The sequence below is a fragment of the Polypterus senegalus genome, chromosome 12 (assembly GCF_016835505.1).
Source record: "Polypterus senegalus isolate Bchr_013 chromosome 12, ASM1683550v1, whole genome shotgun sequence".
NCBI classification, from domain to species: domain Eukaryota; kingdom Metazoa; phylum Chordata; class Cladistia; order Polypteriformes; family Polypteridae; genus Polypterus; species Polypterus senegalus.
Window position 1 is genome coordinate 157,383,205 of NC_053165.1, and position 16,584 is coordinate 157,399,788.

The 16,584-nt window shown below is 47.4% G+C and overlaps 1 protein-coding gene across 1 annotated transcript in view; it reads left to right on the plus strand.

The window, feature by feature from the left end:
- The window catches only part of pkn1a (protein kinase N1a), an 81,916-nt gene that overhangs the window by 64,638 nt on the left and 694 nt on the right, over window positions 1–16,584 (plus strand). The window contains 2 exon segments of the mRNA XM_039770441.1: window positions 2,509–2,616; window positions 8,543–8,623. Coding sequence (XP_039626375.1) covers window positions 2,509–2,616; window positions 8,543–8,623 — 189 coding nt within the window.

Genomic DNA, 16,584 nt, shown 5'->3' on the forward strand with positions numbered 1-16,584 from the left:
GGAGTAGGATCCTTTAGCAGTAACGGGGATTCGAATCGGCAACCTTCTGGAGATCAGCGCAGATCCTTAACCTCAGAGCCACCAATCCACCCCAAATGTTGGGACCCTTCACCTCTTATTGGGTTGCACCACCTTTACAGTTTGCCATCACTGCACACCAGTGATTCCTGGAGCTCTCCATGAGACGTCTGCACCTGTCCACAGGTCACCTGGACCACTCGTCCTGAGCCAACCGTGTCTCGGGCGTGAATGGGGGTCTTCTCCGGACTCCCCTGGAGCTCTCCATGAGACGTCTGCACCTGTCCACAGGTCACCTGGACCACTCGTCCTGAGCCAACCGTGTCTCAGGCGTGAATGGGGGTCTTATCCGGACTCCCCTGGAGCTCTCCATGAGACGTCTGCACCTGTCCACAGGTCACCTGGACCACTCGTCCTGAGCCAACCGTGTCTCAGGCGTGAATGGGGGTCTTCTCCGGACTCCCCTGGAGCTCTCCATGAGACGTCTGCACCTGTCCACAGGTCACCTGGACCACTCGTCCTGAGCCAACTGTGTCTCGGGCGTGAATGGGGGTCTTCTCCGGACTCTCATGTTTCAGTTCCTTCCATTTTTGTTCATGAGGATTCAAATTAGGGCTCATAGAAGACCGCTTCATCATAGTCCTATGTTTTGTTCTCTGCCATTCTTGGGGGCTTTTCCCTGTGTGTCTTGCCCCCTTATCCTGTTGGAGGATCAATGACCTGTGACTGAGACACAGCTTTATGACCTTTCTCTCCAGAATGCCTTGAGATTTCCTCGTTCCCTACGCACACCCTCAGGTCGCCCAGTGTGAGACGCAGCAAAGCGGACCCAAAACTTAAGCGAGCCTCCTCCACGTTTCACAGTAGGTCTGCTGTTCCTTTCTTTGAGAGCTTCATGTATTCATTTGTGGACACCAAGCTAATGGGACTCACCGTGAAGCTCCAGTTGTGTCTCATCTCTCCAAAGGACCTTCTTCCAGAAACACTGTGACTTCTTTAGCAAATTCCAGTCTGGCATTTTTAGGTGGGTCTTCTTCCATTGAGAGCCCACTGTCACTCAAAAAGTGTGATCAGACACCGATGGACCCTGACCACGGAGTTCAGCTTGTATATCTCTCTCTCTGGAAGTTTTCCTTGGCTTCTTGTCATCCATTCCCACTACCCACCTATGGTCGATTTTCCTCTTGTGGCCACGTCCAGACCACATCATGGACCTTGCACTTCTTCATAATAGTTCCCACAGTTGACCCAGGAACATCAAGCTGTTTGGAGGTGGTCTTCTAGCCTTTAACGTGCTTGTCTGTCATTTTCTTTCTGATCCCCTCAGACGACTCTCTCCTTTGCTTTCTCTGGTCCACGTTCAGTGTGGGGACACACGATGACACCAAACAGCAGAGGGACAACTCTTCTCCATTTCAATTGGCTGAATGACTGATTGATTGTACGACTGCAGAAAAACATCCAGTTTGACAAATCACTCCAATCCAGTTTTTTAGGATCCTCTTGTAGGGGTCCCAACAAACGTGCGCAGGCCATTACAGAAGATCTTTGTAGAATACGCAACACTTCTTCTCCTGTCACACTTGGCTTTGCTTTACTCGATGACGTCTCAAGAACATGCGGGGACACAGGGGACGATGGCGTTTCATTTCGTCATTCTACATGCGATGAGCTGTAAGCGGACCGACACATTTGTCCACGTCCACGTATGTATAAGACCCTTTGTGGAAGGACTTCAGAATAAGAAATCCACAGAGCAGTAATCAAGCAGTCTAAATGGAAGCCATCTGGTGTTAGTGCTTGAAGTGCCCAAGGTATAAGACCGATGTGTTAACTTCAAGTGTGGGGCACGTTGTGGGTAGGGGAGTTTTAGTGGGTCTCTCTTCCAGCACCATAATTACAGATTGGTGGTTTGGGGAGGGCGGCACGGTGGCGCAGTGGGTAGCGCTGCTGCCTCGCACTTTGGAGACCTGGGTTCGCTTCCTGGCGTGGAGTTTGCACGTTCTTCTCATGTCTGCGTGGGTTTCCTCCCACAGTCCAAAGACATGCAGGTTAGGTTAGTGTGTGCTTGGTGTGTGTGCGCGCCCTGCTCGGGGTTTGTTTCCTGCCCAGTGTTGGCTGGGATTGGCTCCAGCAGACCCCCGTGACCCTGTAGTTAGGATATAGCGGGTTGGATAATGGATGGATGGTTTGGGGAAATCAAAGACCGGTGAGTGGGGAAGCTGCCGATTCCACTCTCACGATCCATGAGCTTGGGTGCCCCTCAGAGTTTCAGGTGCCACGTCCAAGGCGGTGGGTATTGACGAGGCGGATCGAAGCCAGGTTGCGCCGGAGAGTGCCAGCTGAGCAACATCTCCAAATTGAGAAGTCGTGGTACTTGAAGCACTGGCTGTAACCTTAACAGTAGGGTCAGGAGGGTCACGGCGGCCCGCAGATGATGTCCGTTTACCCTTCTTGGCTATAAACAAGTGTGCTTTTCTCTCTTTGCAGTCTCCATTTCCAGGAGATGACGAGGAGGAAGTGTTTGACAGCATTGTCAACGACGAAGTGCGATATCCACGCTTTCTGTCAACGGAAGCCATTGGGATCATGCGAAGGGTAAGATCACCCCCTCACTAACACACTGGCTGGCATGTATGGGCACAACTTAGTAGGTGACTCAAGTCTGCGTTATGACGACCCGTCCGGTAACGGGCAGAATTTGAGTTTTCAATGAAGGGTTTTTTTTTTTAAATTATTGGATCGCAAGCATCTTCTTCGGTGTCCATTTGTAAAGCTTGCATACCAGCAAAAAGAGGCTCAAAAATGTATGTCCTCAACTTCCAGCGCAAATATTGAGATTTTAGAAAAGAAATATAGAAACTAACGAGAAATTTGACATTGTGAAATTAGTGTACTGTTTGAACATGCAGAGCTGGTCAAAGCTCCTTGTGCTTTGGTAGTCGTCCTTGGCCCCCTGAGTTACCAAAATGGCACCCGCCAGTGTCCATAGCGCTGACTTGGAAGGGCGTTTCCAGAACGGTCTGGAGCGCACAACAAACGTGTCCATAGCGTGCATTCGGTATTACTACACTTGGAGGACAGCAAGGGGTGGGGTGGTCTCCAATGGAGAGCGTAGCGGGCACCCCAACAGTTATCAAAACCAAACCTCTTGTTGTCCATAGCGCACACCAAGGTGGCAAAAAGGGCTGCCATGCACTCCAGAAACGGCACCCCTCCATGTCCACAGCAAATATTCAGTATTATTAGCAATAGACTCTCGCTGCGGACCACCAGAGCGCCACTTCATTGAGGAGGTTGTTGCTTTATGTTATACGTCCGGGACACGGTGGGTAAGATTTGGAGAGCTATCGGACTCCAGTCTAGTAAACCAGGTGACAAAAACCTGCAATCCAATTGGCTGCTGTACGGTTTATCAGATGGAATTCGCTGGTCTTCCCTGGTTTTACAGCAACGTAAGCCGCATTAAACAAGCTAAGTATATTCTGTCTTTTCTGTGACTTTGTCGCCGCCTATCGCCGAAAAGAGGGATATCGCCGTTATAATTACTTAAATAAAGGTTTATTAAAGCGCCGCAATATAAAAGAACATATTTCCACGGAGCTGACACTCCCATCGGAAACAGCTGTCCAGCGGAGGAGCTCCTGAATCACAGAGCTGCGGAGGTCTGCAGTTGGACCCATCGCATTATTAGTCCTCAAGGACCCGGGGGGCTGGATGGGTATATAGGTGGGGTTGGTATCTGTGAGTTTCATAAATGGCGGCCCTCAGGGTCCAGAGTGTGCACTCCTCATGTGCGGCCACCTTTGTCACCTAATTGGACTGACCGGCTCTGGGGACGCGACGGTGTCCTTTAATAAAATCTGTCAAAGTCCAATTGCTGACGAGCTTCAATGTAACAAATGCCACAGAAAGCAACTCTTCTGCGTCCTCTGTGTTGAAATATGGTTTACTTGTATGAGGGGCGAGCAATTGAGGAATGAGACGTTGTAATGAGCAGGAAGCAATCGGGAAAGGGCCACGCAGAATACAGAAAGAACACGAGGTCTATTAAAATGAATGTAGAGATGTTCAGGGGCAAAAGGAACAACGCATGTAACAATGAGCAGTTCAATGACCCCATGAGCGATTTTTGAAAGACAGTTTCCATACATAAGCAGGACAAGAGGGCCAAATTCTGATGAAATGGAGGCAACTAAACGTGAAAGAAAAATGCAGTTTTATTTAAAGAGAATACAGAATAGATGAGGCAGGGCCTAGGAGTCGTGTGGATGCAGCTGTTTTTGTTCTCCTTGACACTCTCCTAAATTAAAGAGTGATAACAATGAAGGTATAACAGACAATAACTTTGTATAATGTTAACGTTTACCCCTCCGGGTGTAACTGAAGAGTCGCATAGTGTGGGGTCTCCTCAGTCTGTCAGTGGAGCAGGATGGTGACAGCAGTCTGTCGCTGAAGCTGCTCCTCTGTCTGGAGATGATCCTGTCCAGTGGACTCTCCATGATTGACAGGAGTCTGCTCAGCGCCCGTCGCTCTGCCACGGATGTCAAACTGTCCAGCTTTATTCCTACAATAGAGCCTGCCTTCCTCACCAGTTTGTCCAGGCGTGTGGTGTCCCTCTTCTTTAAGCTGCCTCCCCAGCACACCACCCGTAGAAGAGGGCGCTCGCCACAACCATCTGATAGAACATCTGCAGCATCTTATTGCAGATGTTGAAGGATGCCAACCTTCTAATGAAGTCTAGTCGGCTCTGACCTTTATTACACAGAGCATCAGTATTGACAGTCCAGTCCAATTTGTCATCCAGCTGCACTCCCAGGTATTTATAGGTCTGCACCCTCTGCACAGTCGCCTCTGATGATCACGGGGTCTATGAGGAGCCTGGTCCTCCTAAAATCCACCACCAGCTCCTTGGTTTTGCTGGTGTTCAGGTGTAAGTGGATTGAGTCGCACCATTTAACAAAGTCCTTGATTAGGTTCCTGTACTCCTCCTGATGCAGCCCACCATAGCAGTGTCATCAGTGAACTTTTGCACGTGGCAGGACTCCGAGTTGTATTGGAAGTCCGATGTCTATAAGCTGAACAGGACCGGAGAAAGTCCAGTCCCCTGCGGCGCTCCTGTGCTGCTGACCACAATGTGATGATCTTCGTCGTTACTGGTAGTGCCTGATTATCTCCGTTGGCTGTGGGCTGCCGTCTCCTGCCGTAATCCTCCTGGCCCTACAGGAACTCAAATACAGTCAGGTCAGGTCAGATTAGGGAGCAGGCACTGGTACAGCCCACTGCTGCACCCACCACACGATGAAACAGCTCAGGGTCCCAGTTGGCAACACCCCCAGGCAGAGACACAGTCCAGTCCCGCCCATCGATCTATGTGCTGCAGCCATGTGTTAGGTGGGCGTCCCCTTGGCCTGGTCCTCAACAATGAGGGTCCTGCGAGCCATATCATCCTTGGGGAACTGCGTCACATAACTGTAGTGCCATGACTGATGCCCCCTGACAATGCAGGTCATGTGCCTCATTCGGGCATGACCCAAGGATTCTCAGAAGAGACACACATGAAGGAGTCCAGTCTTCATCTTAGGTCACTGGATAGCATCCATGCCTCACAAAACAGGGAGCACCAGGATTCTAAAGACTTCGTCCTTTTGCAGAAATATTGGGAGCACCACACACCCCTTTACAGTGACCTCATGACCCCCCCCAATGCTCTGCCAATCCGTCTGCTGACTTCATAGGAGTCATGAATGTCACTGCCAAGGTAAGTAAACCTCTCAATGACGAGGTTGACACTCTCTCCGCAGACAGACACACAGCTGATGGCCGTGCCTAAGAGGTCATTGAAGGCCTGATCTTTGGGTTTTATCAGGACCCTCACAGGCCCCGACATTCGGACCCCTCACTCAGTCTCTCGAGCGCCCCGATCAGAGCCTCCATTGACTCTGTGAAGATCACAGCATCGTCTCTCTTCACCAACAGATGCCCCACAGCCGCTGGACCCCACGATCCTGCCCAACACTCAGTAGAGCAGACCCCTGATGAACCCCAGAATCAACTGGGGAAAATGCAGATGGTCTGCCACCACCCTGCACAGCACTCACAGTACCAGTGGACAGGCCATGTAATAAAATGGATTTGTCTGAAACAAAATAAGAAAAAAAAAATTAAACTTGATTTTACCAAACGATAACAGAAAGCTGATATGAACGTCAAAGGCCACAACGTAATATGGATCAGGAGACGTGTGAGGATGTGGATGACTGCTGGTGTCCCGGAGCAGTGGAGAGTCTGACAGATATGGAACATTAGAACAGTCTGGACAAGAGGCGGCCATTCAGCCCAACAAAGCTCGCCAGTCCTGTCCACTTAACTCTTCTAAAATCACATCAAGTTAAGTTTTAAATGTCCCTAAAGTCCTTCTGTCCATCACACTTCTTGGCCATTTATTCCAGGTTTCTGTAGTTCTCTCAGTGTGAAGAAAAACCTCCTAATGTTTGTGTGAAATTTGCCATTATCAAGTGTCCAACTGTGTCCTCGTCTTCTTGATGAACTCATTTTAAAGTCACCGTCTCGACCCACTGGACTGATTCCCTTCATCATTTTAAGCACTTCAGTCAGGTCTCCTCTTCATCTCCTTAAGGCTCAGCTCTTTGAATCTTTCCTCATCACTCATCCCCTGTAGCCCTGAATCAGCCTCGTCGCTCCTCTGTGGACCTTCTCCTGTGCTGCTTTGTCCTGTTTGTAGTCTGGAGATCCAAACTGACCACAGGACTCCAGATGAGGCCTCACCAGTGTGTTATAAAGCCTGAGCAGAACCTCCTGTGACTTGTACTCCACACATCAAGGCGCTATATAACCTGACACTCTGTTAGCCTTCTTAATGGCTTCTGAACACTGAATGGCAGATGATAGTGACGAGTCCACTATGACTCCTAAATCCTTCTCATAAGGTGAACTTTCAATTTTCAGACCTCAAATTTTGACTTCCTACGTGTCGTACTTTACATTTACTGACATTCAGTTTCATCCCCTGTAGCTCTGAATCAGCCTGGTTGCTCTTCTCTGGACCTTCTCTTGTGCTGTTATGTCCTTTTTTGTAGCCTGGAGACTCAAACTGCACTCAGGACTCCAGATGAGGCCTCACCAGTGTGTTATAAAGCATTAATAGGACTTGTAGTCCACACATCAGGTCTCCTCTTCATCTCCTTTTGCTTAAACTGAGAAGGTTCAGCTCTTCTAATCTTTCCTCATAACTCATCAGACCTCTCATTGTGTATTCAAGCCTCACATTCTGACTTCCTGCGTGTCGTACTTTACATTTACTGACATTCAGTTTCATCCCCTGTAGCTCTGAATCAGCCTCGTTGCTTTTCTCTGGACCTTTTCTTGTGCTGTTATGTCCTTTTTGTAGCCCGGAGACCCAAACTGCACCCAGGACTCCAGATGATGCCTCACCAGTGTGTTATAAAGGTTGAGCAGAACCTCCAGTGACTTGCACTCCACACATCAAGGCGCTATATAACCTGACATCATCCTCTTAGCCTTCTTAATGGTTTCTGAACACTGCCTGGCAGTTGAGTCTACTACGACTCCTAAATCCTTCTCATAAGGTGGACTCTCGATTTTCAGACTGCCCATTGTGTATTTAAACCTCACATTTTCACTCCCTACCTGTAATTCTTTATATTTACTGACATTAAACTTCATTGTCCACAAATCTGCCCAAGCCTGTCTGCTGTCCAAGTCCCTCTGTGATGATTCAGTGGATTCTTGATTATCTGCCAGTCCACCTATCTTGGTATCATCTGCAAACTTACCCAGCTTGTTATTTGTATTTCTATCCAAATCATTTATAACTATTAAAAATAGCAGCGGCCCCAGCACTGACCCCTGCTGGTCACCACTCTTCACGTCAGCCAATTCTGATGAGGTTCCTCACACCGTCACCCTCTGCTTCCTGTGTCTGAGCCATTTCTGCGCCCATCTACACTCCACCCCCTGAACCCCCCACTTCTTCACCATCTGTATTCGGTGTAAGTGTGAACGAGGGAAGTCGTATGCCAATGCAGCAAACGTAGATTTAAGTGTCGGAAGTAGAGCTCCAAAAATGGGGTACATTTTTGTTTTTTTACAATCATCCATCCATCCATTATCCAACCCGCTATATCCTAACTACAGGGTCACGAGGGTCTGCTGGAGCCAATCCCAGCCAACACAGGGGGGAAAGGCAGGAACAAATCCTGGGCAGGGTGAAGCCCACCACAGGGCGCACAACCCCCCCAACACACCAGGAACAATTTAGGATTGCCAATGCACCTAACCTGCATGTCTTTGGACTGTGGGAGGAAACCCACGCAGACACGGGGAGAACATGCAAACTCCACCCAGGTCTCCTAACTGCGAGGCAGCAGCGCTACCCACTGCGCCACCGTGCCGCCCTTGTTTTTTTTTTTACATATTTTTTTAAAGTTACGATTTGTTCAAACATTGCTCTTAATCTTTCTTCTACTTTTGTTTTATAAAGCTGCTGAGAAGAAACCCTGAACGCCGTCTTGGCTCGACAGAACGAGATGCCGAAGACGTTAAGAGGCAGTCTTTCTTTAGGGTGAGTGTCACAGAATTTACCGATGATGTAAATAAATTGTTAAGTAAGTTGTGTGTCCTCTGCAAACTCTCATGCACGACGTGGTGGAAAAGGGGGGCGATGGGAAAATTTGGATGCCATCATGAACAGTCCCCTCCAGGAGGCGCTGTCTTTGGGGTACTTATAGCCACAGGCTCATTTACTCCACGGCTGCTAAAAGGCGTCTCTCTTGGGGTCATTTCTGCCCACTGCTACCAGGCAATTCAATACTTCTTCCTGATGTTGCAGACTAAATACTTACACTCTTTAATTTGCTTTTTTCTGCACAAATTAAATCATATTATTTATTTATTTACCTGTCTTTTGATTGATCTAATGATTGTATCTTTTCTTTTTATACCTCTGTATTTATTGCTGTATGCATCTAAATCTCCCCTTGGGATTAATAAAGTTTATCTCATCTCATTTAATAACCTGATGTAACATATCATCTGCAAGAAGTGACTGGGCAGGCAGGCAATTTGGAGATGCCAGTAAAATTTGGGGTGCCACCCTGGTTAACCCCGTTCAATGGTAAACTGAAAAGACGTTCGACAACGGCTCAGACAGAAACAGCATTCATCAAACGTTAAAGTAGTGGTTACCAGCGGACATTTTGTCCACTGGGCTTGACAGCTTAGCATCTGAGGCCACCTTCCGGCAACCAGGCAGCTTTATATTCTGGGAAACGGAAGGGGTGGGGCTTCCTGGCAGGAGGGTGGGGCTTCTTGGAAGTAGGTGGGGTGCTGCTTTTTCTTGGCTGCTGAGGAGGAAAGAGAAGATAAGGTTAGCATGAGCGCCCCCTCTCATTCAGGGGTTGGTGTTGCTTACCCTTATCAGAGCCGGGAAGATGGTCCCCAGACATGCTTACGTGACTCATAACGTCCCAAAACCCACTTGATCCAAGGCTGCCAGCCCACTGCATGTACCCCCACTCGTACAGTGGCCACTTTAGAGTCTCCGGGCTAACCTGGCACAACATTTTTGCAGATGTGGGAATAAAACCCTACGGCACTCATTGCTAAGAATTGGATTTTAGACATTTTGGCTTTTTTTTTTTTTATTAATATTGAGCAGAGTTGTAACAATTAAGATAATTCTGTTTTGGATTTAAAGATTTTAATGCCTGAGTATTCAAAGGATGGTCAAAGCACAAAGAAAATGCTGAAGATGGAGCCATGGTGGCCACCAGTACATTACTTTTACTGCTTTCATGCCCCCCTAGTGGCCACTTAGTTTAAACTGTCATTCCTTGTATTTATTTACAGTCCATGGAATTGAATTATTAGTTTATAGGTATTGGGGGTTAATTAAACATTACAATAAGGCATTTTACTTTCAAAAAGAAAACAGAATGTCAGCCTGATATATTTAAATTAGCAGACTGAAACAAATATCAAATTTGTGCTTCTAGGAACATTTTAGCAGTTCCTGTATTTCTCCTCGGCTACATCCACACTCTGAAGACGCAGACATTAGTCATCCACACTACCCCGGTGTTCTTTAACCCCCAAAAACATAGACTTTGGAAAATGCCCCCCAGAGTCGTGTATTTCTGAAACCGGAGGTTCAGCATTGCAGCGTGGAGCGGTGAAGAAAACGGAGAGTTTTGAAAACGCTGCCTCAAATCGCGCCCTGATTGGTTCGACTGATTACGTGGCACTTCCCTGATTGGATCCTGCACATTACATTTTTTCCACCGTTCCGCTTCCCTCAAACTTGGCCGTAAGTCTCAATATCAATTCCACCTCGTCGTCAGTCCAAACCAGTTTTGCTTTTTCGTACTCACCATGGCCATTCTCTGCCGCAGAGGAACGTCAAGCTCGGAGGACGCTTCATCTTCCTGTTTCTGCCGATGCACGCATCCCCAGGGTAGGCAGACGGCTACGTCGTGTGCGTTTTTTGGTCATTTTAGTCTGGGCAGGGACACTTTCATCAACGATGTGAAAACGCTCGTGCGGGCGGAAATCGTTTTCATTTTAAAAATCGCCATTCTGCTGTATGTGTGGTGCTTCTGGAAACGACTCTGGCGTTACTGGCATGGGGGTAAAGACTTCTGTTTCGAGCCAACATTATCGAAAGCAGTTTATACTTCAGCATTGCATATACTTCACCACTTGTAGCATGCAAGCAAATGATTCGGCCCGTGTGGTGCCAGAAGGAGAGAACGAAACATCAAATGACGGACGTTTTCGCCCTCCATGATCACCGCTCCTCTTGCTACACGTTATCTTCTGTAAGCGCACGTACTTGTCCCTCACATTTTTCATACATTCGCCGACTTCTAAACCGATGTTAGCTAATATTTCATGACACAAATTGGCCGCCGTCTCATTGTCTTTGCACTGTTGTGACGACGAATCGTACAAATGAGTCAGCAGTCATGTGACAGCATGTGGCTCCGCCCACATCATTGTCATTGTTCAGCAAGTTGACGCATATGAAGTCGTGCCTCTGTGTCTGATGTCACTTCTGCCGTGCTGACTTTCGATACAAGGTACCAATACTGCACCGCTGCATTTCGTGGACGTGCGTCTGTGTCACCTTCACCACGATGGCTCGTCAGATATACACCTGACCTGGCATAACCTACCATAAGCTAACTTAACCTCAAGTAACCTACCGTAAATACCCGGATATAGGACGATACCATGTATAGGACGCAGTAGATTTTTGACCCTAAAAACCATGGAAAAACGTGTGTACCTGTTTATAGGACGCATCCTGATTTTGAGTTACTAATTAAAAGCTGCTGCTGCCGCCGCCAGTGATTGTATCCATGCGTTTGTGTTAGGCTGGAGTCTCTGAGCAGCAACAAAGAGCGAGAAATATACTAGACGCCGAAAACGACGCATCGGTGAGGTGAAAACTCAAAATAAAACAATTTCCAAACGTTACAATAAGGCATACAGGTGGATGTATTGTAAAATGAGCTTTCAAACGCCGTGTTCTTCTCCAAAATCGATACAGTATTAGCGATGCTACACCTCAAAAATACTTGAATTTGAAATGGTGTGAAATGCCAGCGTGGGGGCGACGGCTGATTGCGCGCGGACTGAGGCATACCCTGGTAGCTACGAGTGCAGCACTGCTAACCGAATGTCGCTTGAAAACAAACCTTGAAATTCAAATTGGATTCAAACCACTCCTCTCTGTCCCCGTCACACAGCCATCGAAGGCGAAGGAGTGGCACTGACAGACGCGCACACGATCATAAAGTCCAATGGGGGAGCTGGGGGCGGGCATATGAGCAGGCAGCCTCGAGAGCGAGGGTGGACGCGGGAGAAAGCGACTCGGGATGTGTTTGATGAGGAGTTGGGGGGCGGGCACATGAGCAGGAAGTGAGGAGGGTTAGGGTTGGTGGGCTGGGCTCTGTCTTGCGTGCGTGCGTGCGTATCCCATGGTCAGGCGACTTGGTGGATTATATATAGAAAAGCAGGCGGAACCGAAAAGAACAATGAAAAGTCAACGTGGCTCAGAGGTGCATGTGGACTGTAGCACAGACGGTGTTTGGTGAGGTGCTGCGTGACTCGAGAGTGAGGGTTAGAGTTGGCGGGCAGGGCTCTGTCCTGCGTGCGTCTTGCTTGCCATGTACTTAGTGAATATTATATATATATATATATATATTTATAATTTTGTAATAAAAGTATCCATGTATAAGACGCACTTGGGTTTTTAGGCCTACTTCTTAAGAAAAAAAATGCGTCCTATATACGGGTATTTACGGTAAACCATTGTCACACATGATCTCCATCCAATGCTCTTCCCAGGTATGTAGTACCACACTTAGGCCAAGAAGGGGGCGCCACTGTCACTAAGCAGCCTAGAGGAGACACCCAGTGAGGGTAATTGACCCCGTCCCGGGGCTTTAAAAGGATGGCCACCCAACCAAGGAGACGATCCAGAGCGAGAACCTCCTTACGAGAATGTGCGTCACCGGCAGAAGCCTGACGATCGAGGCCACTTTGCTATGTGGCATTTGTTTTGCTGCTGTTGTCACGCCATCGTGCGTTACAGTTTTGTTTAAAAGAACGGTTACTAGAGACAGACGGGGAAGGCCATATTGGCACCCCAAACTGCTTTTGGTTTATCGAATCTTCTTCCCACAACCACTGCAATATGCATCACATATAATAATAATTGAAATACAGCACCAATAATACTGTGACGTCCCGTCGAATAAACACACTCAGGAGCCGCTTGTCCGGGGAAGTCTTCCAAACTGGCTTTTTATTCAATATGCCGCGATATAAACGGTGCCCTACAGCTGCCCATTGTCTGGGTCACGGGGGCACCTCCAAAATAACAAAGACTAATCACCTTCGTCCAATCTACCTCTCTTAAAAACCGTTCCTTTTCACCTTATGCTGTTCTCACTTTCTCCAGCCTCTCCAAGTCACACTTCCGGCCACACCACCCCTTTTTATCACGCCCCGTTAATTAACCCGGATGCCCGTCACTCATCTCTCTCTAGGGAGGTGCCCCAAGCCCTTACAAACAGGGTTCCCCCAAGACTCCACCCCAACACTGCTTCCCTTCCCTATAGCCCATGCAATGGCAAGACACGTCACAATACATTAATTGACAGTATCTTCGTATATAATACGCTACCGTGGCTGGCTGTTTGTCTGTCCAGGATTTTAAATCACCTGTAGCTCGCAAACCGTTTGACCTGAAATTTGGTACACGTATACTACGTGACGTCTACTATCCGCTTCCAGGGTGATGATTGACCTCCAAGGTCATTCTACTTTTTAATTTTATTTTATTGTAGAATCAACTCTCGGCAGCGGCCCGCAGGGCCCATGCATACGGGCGCCGTTCTCATCCCTACCACCTTCGCCGTCACTTCCCCTACCTCATCATACCTTAAATCGTTCTTGAGGCAGATTGAAGACTTAAGTGAAAAATGAAAGAAAACGTACTTGCAACACAAACTCTGACTTAATCAGTTTTAACGAGAAAAGATGTTGACGAAAGAAGAGAAGAAGAAGCGGGTCGCTAGGGTGGCGAGAAAAAAAAGCTGCTCAGGAAACGGCAAACACGTCAACCTCTAAACGTACAGAGAGAGAGCATGAAAAGTAGGAACGGTCGAGTCAAGTGTGTTCGTGCAGCGCGCCATTACTGGTTATGATAATAATACACCCAGTTACGATGGTATTTCGACACTATTCGATTTCATTTATTGCATCGCCGACATTGTTAACAGAGTTATGACTGTATTTTCTAACTTCATCGACAAGTCTTTCCTCGATGTGCTCCATGTTTACTTTAAAATTGCAGAAGACGAACAGAAACACATATGAAGAAATACGTAGTTACCAAACTGCCCAGAATGGCCGGGTTCACGTCGATGTGTCGCGTTGTCATGTTTTTGAGGAGGTGCAGGTCAGGCTACACCTTAGGCCACGCAGACGACGGCGTAGGCTCAACGCTCAAGTCTACAGTGCATCCGGAAAGTATTCACAGCGCATCACTTTATCCACATTTTGTTATGTTACAGCCTTATTCCAAAATGGATTCAATTCATTTTTTTTCCTCAGAATTCTACACACAACACCCCATAATGACAACGTGAAAAAAGTTTACTTGACATTTTTGCAAATTTATTAAAAATAAAAAAATTGAGAAAGCACATGTACATAAGTATTCACAGCCTTTGCCATGAAGCTCAAAATTGAGCTCAGGTGCATCCTGTTTCCCCTGATCATCCTTGAGATGTTTCTGCAGCTTCATTGGAGTCCACCTGTGGTAAATTCAGTTGATTGGACATGATTTGGAAAGGCACACACCTGTCTATAGAAGGTCCCACAGTTGACAGTTCATGTCAGAGCACAAACCAAGCATGAAGTCAAAGGAATTGTCTGTAGACCTCCAAGACAGGATTGTCTCAAGGCACAAATCTGGGGAAGGTTACAGAAAAATTCTGCTGCTTTGAAGGTCCCAATGAGCACAGTGGCCTCCATCATCCGTAAGTGGAAGAAGTTCGAAACCACCAGGACTCTTCCTAGAGCTGGCCGGCCATCTAAACTGAGCGATCGGGGGAGAAGGGCCTTAGTCAGGGAGGTGACCAAGAACCCGATGGTCACTCTGTCAGAGCTCCAGAGGTCCTCTGTGGAGAGAGGAGAACCTTCCAGAAGGACAACCATCTCTGCAGCAATCCACCAATCAGGCCTGTATGGTAGAGTGGCCAGACGGAAGCCACTCCTTAGTAAAAGGCACATGGCAGCCCGCCTGGAGTTTGCCAAAAGGCACCTGAAGGACTCTCAGACCATGAGAAACAAAATTCTCTGATGAGACAAAGATTGAACTCTTTGGTGTGAATGCCAGGCGTCACGTTTGGAGGAAACCAGGCACCGCTCATCACCAGGCCAATACCATCCCTACAGTGAAGCATGGTGGTGGCAGCATCATATTTTTCAGCGGCAGGAACTGGGAGACTAGTCAGGATAAAGGGAAAGATGACTGCAGCAATGTACAGAGACATCCTGGATGAAAACCTGCTCCAGAGCGCTCTTGACCTCAGACTGGGGCGATGGTTCATCTTTCAGCAGGACAACGACCCTAAGCACACAGCCAAGATATCAAAGGAGTGGCTTCAGGACAACTCTGTGAATGTCCTTGAGTGGCCCAGCCAGAGCCCAGACTTGAATCCGATTGAACATCTCTGGAGAGATCTTAAAATGGCTGTGCACTGACGCTTCCCATCCAACCTGATGGAGCTTGAGAGGTGCTGCAAAGAGGAATGGGCGAAACTGGCAAAGGATAGGTGTGCCAAGCTTGTGGCATCATATTAAAAAGACTTGAGGCTGAATTGCTGCCAAAGGTGCATCGACAAAGTATTGAGCAAAGGCTGTGAATACTTATGTACATGGGATTTCTCAGTTTTATTTTTAATAAATTTGCAAAAACCTCAAGTAAACTTTTTTCGCGTTGTCATTATGGGGTGTTGTGTGCAGAATTCTGAGGATAAAAATGAATTTAATTTATTTTGGAATAAGGCTGTAACATAACAAAACGTGGAAAAAGTGATGCGCTGTGAATACTTTCGGGATGCACCGTATTGTCTGTTATACCGCCATTGTTATCACACTTTAATTTAATATTGTTCTTTATCAGTATGCTGCTGCTGGAGTATGGGAATTTCCCCTTGGGATTAATAAAGTATCTATCTATCTATCTCTCTCAAAACGTCAAACGTTATTCCTTAACAATCTGTAGATGATAATATCTTTTGAACAAACGGGTATCGCTAGCTAAGCAGAGACGAGGTGCGCTCCAACACGTGGTAAGACGTAGAGTGACTTGAACAGAGGCCGGCGAGTGAATGAGGAAGCCACGCCCCTGCCACACCACACCATACCACCCCCCGCTCGCAGCCCACACCCACTCTGTTGGATTAGCATAAATACAGCAGTACTTAGCGCGATGAGAGAAGTCACAAAATCAACCGGAAAGTTCAAGCAAATTCTAGAAAACAACCAGAGCTAAATCCGTTAAGTAATTCTCTCGTGAAAAGCGGCAGACATACAGACAGAACGAGCTTGGAACATAAAATCTTTAAAACGGTTTCTTAGCGAGCACCTATGGGCCAAGGGTAACCTACATTCCAAATTTCAAGTCCTCATGGTTCGGGAGATTGTGTGGTAAGTGAGTCCAGTGGCATTCGGCTTTGATATACTGTATAAAGATTACATTAGTTTGTCCAAATACTTTTGAGCCCCTGAAAATGGAGGGAGGGGGAGGGGGGGGGAGCTTGTATAGCAATTGCTGTCAATCCTAAACGGCTCATACAATATTTTTTGTTAAACCCCTTAACTCTACACTTCAGTCTCGTCTTGAGTGCTGCATTTCAAATCCACCGCGGTGGCACACAGAACCAAAGTTCTGACAGTTGTGTCACAGTCCAAACACTGACAGACCAGACTGTACTTCTCCACCAC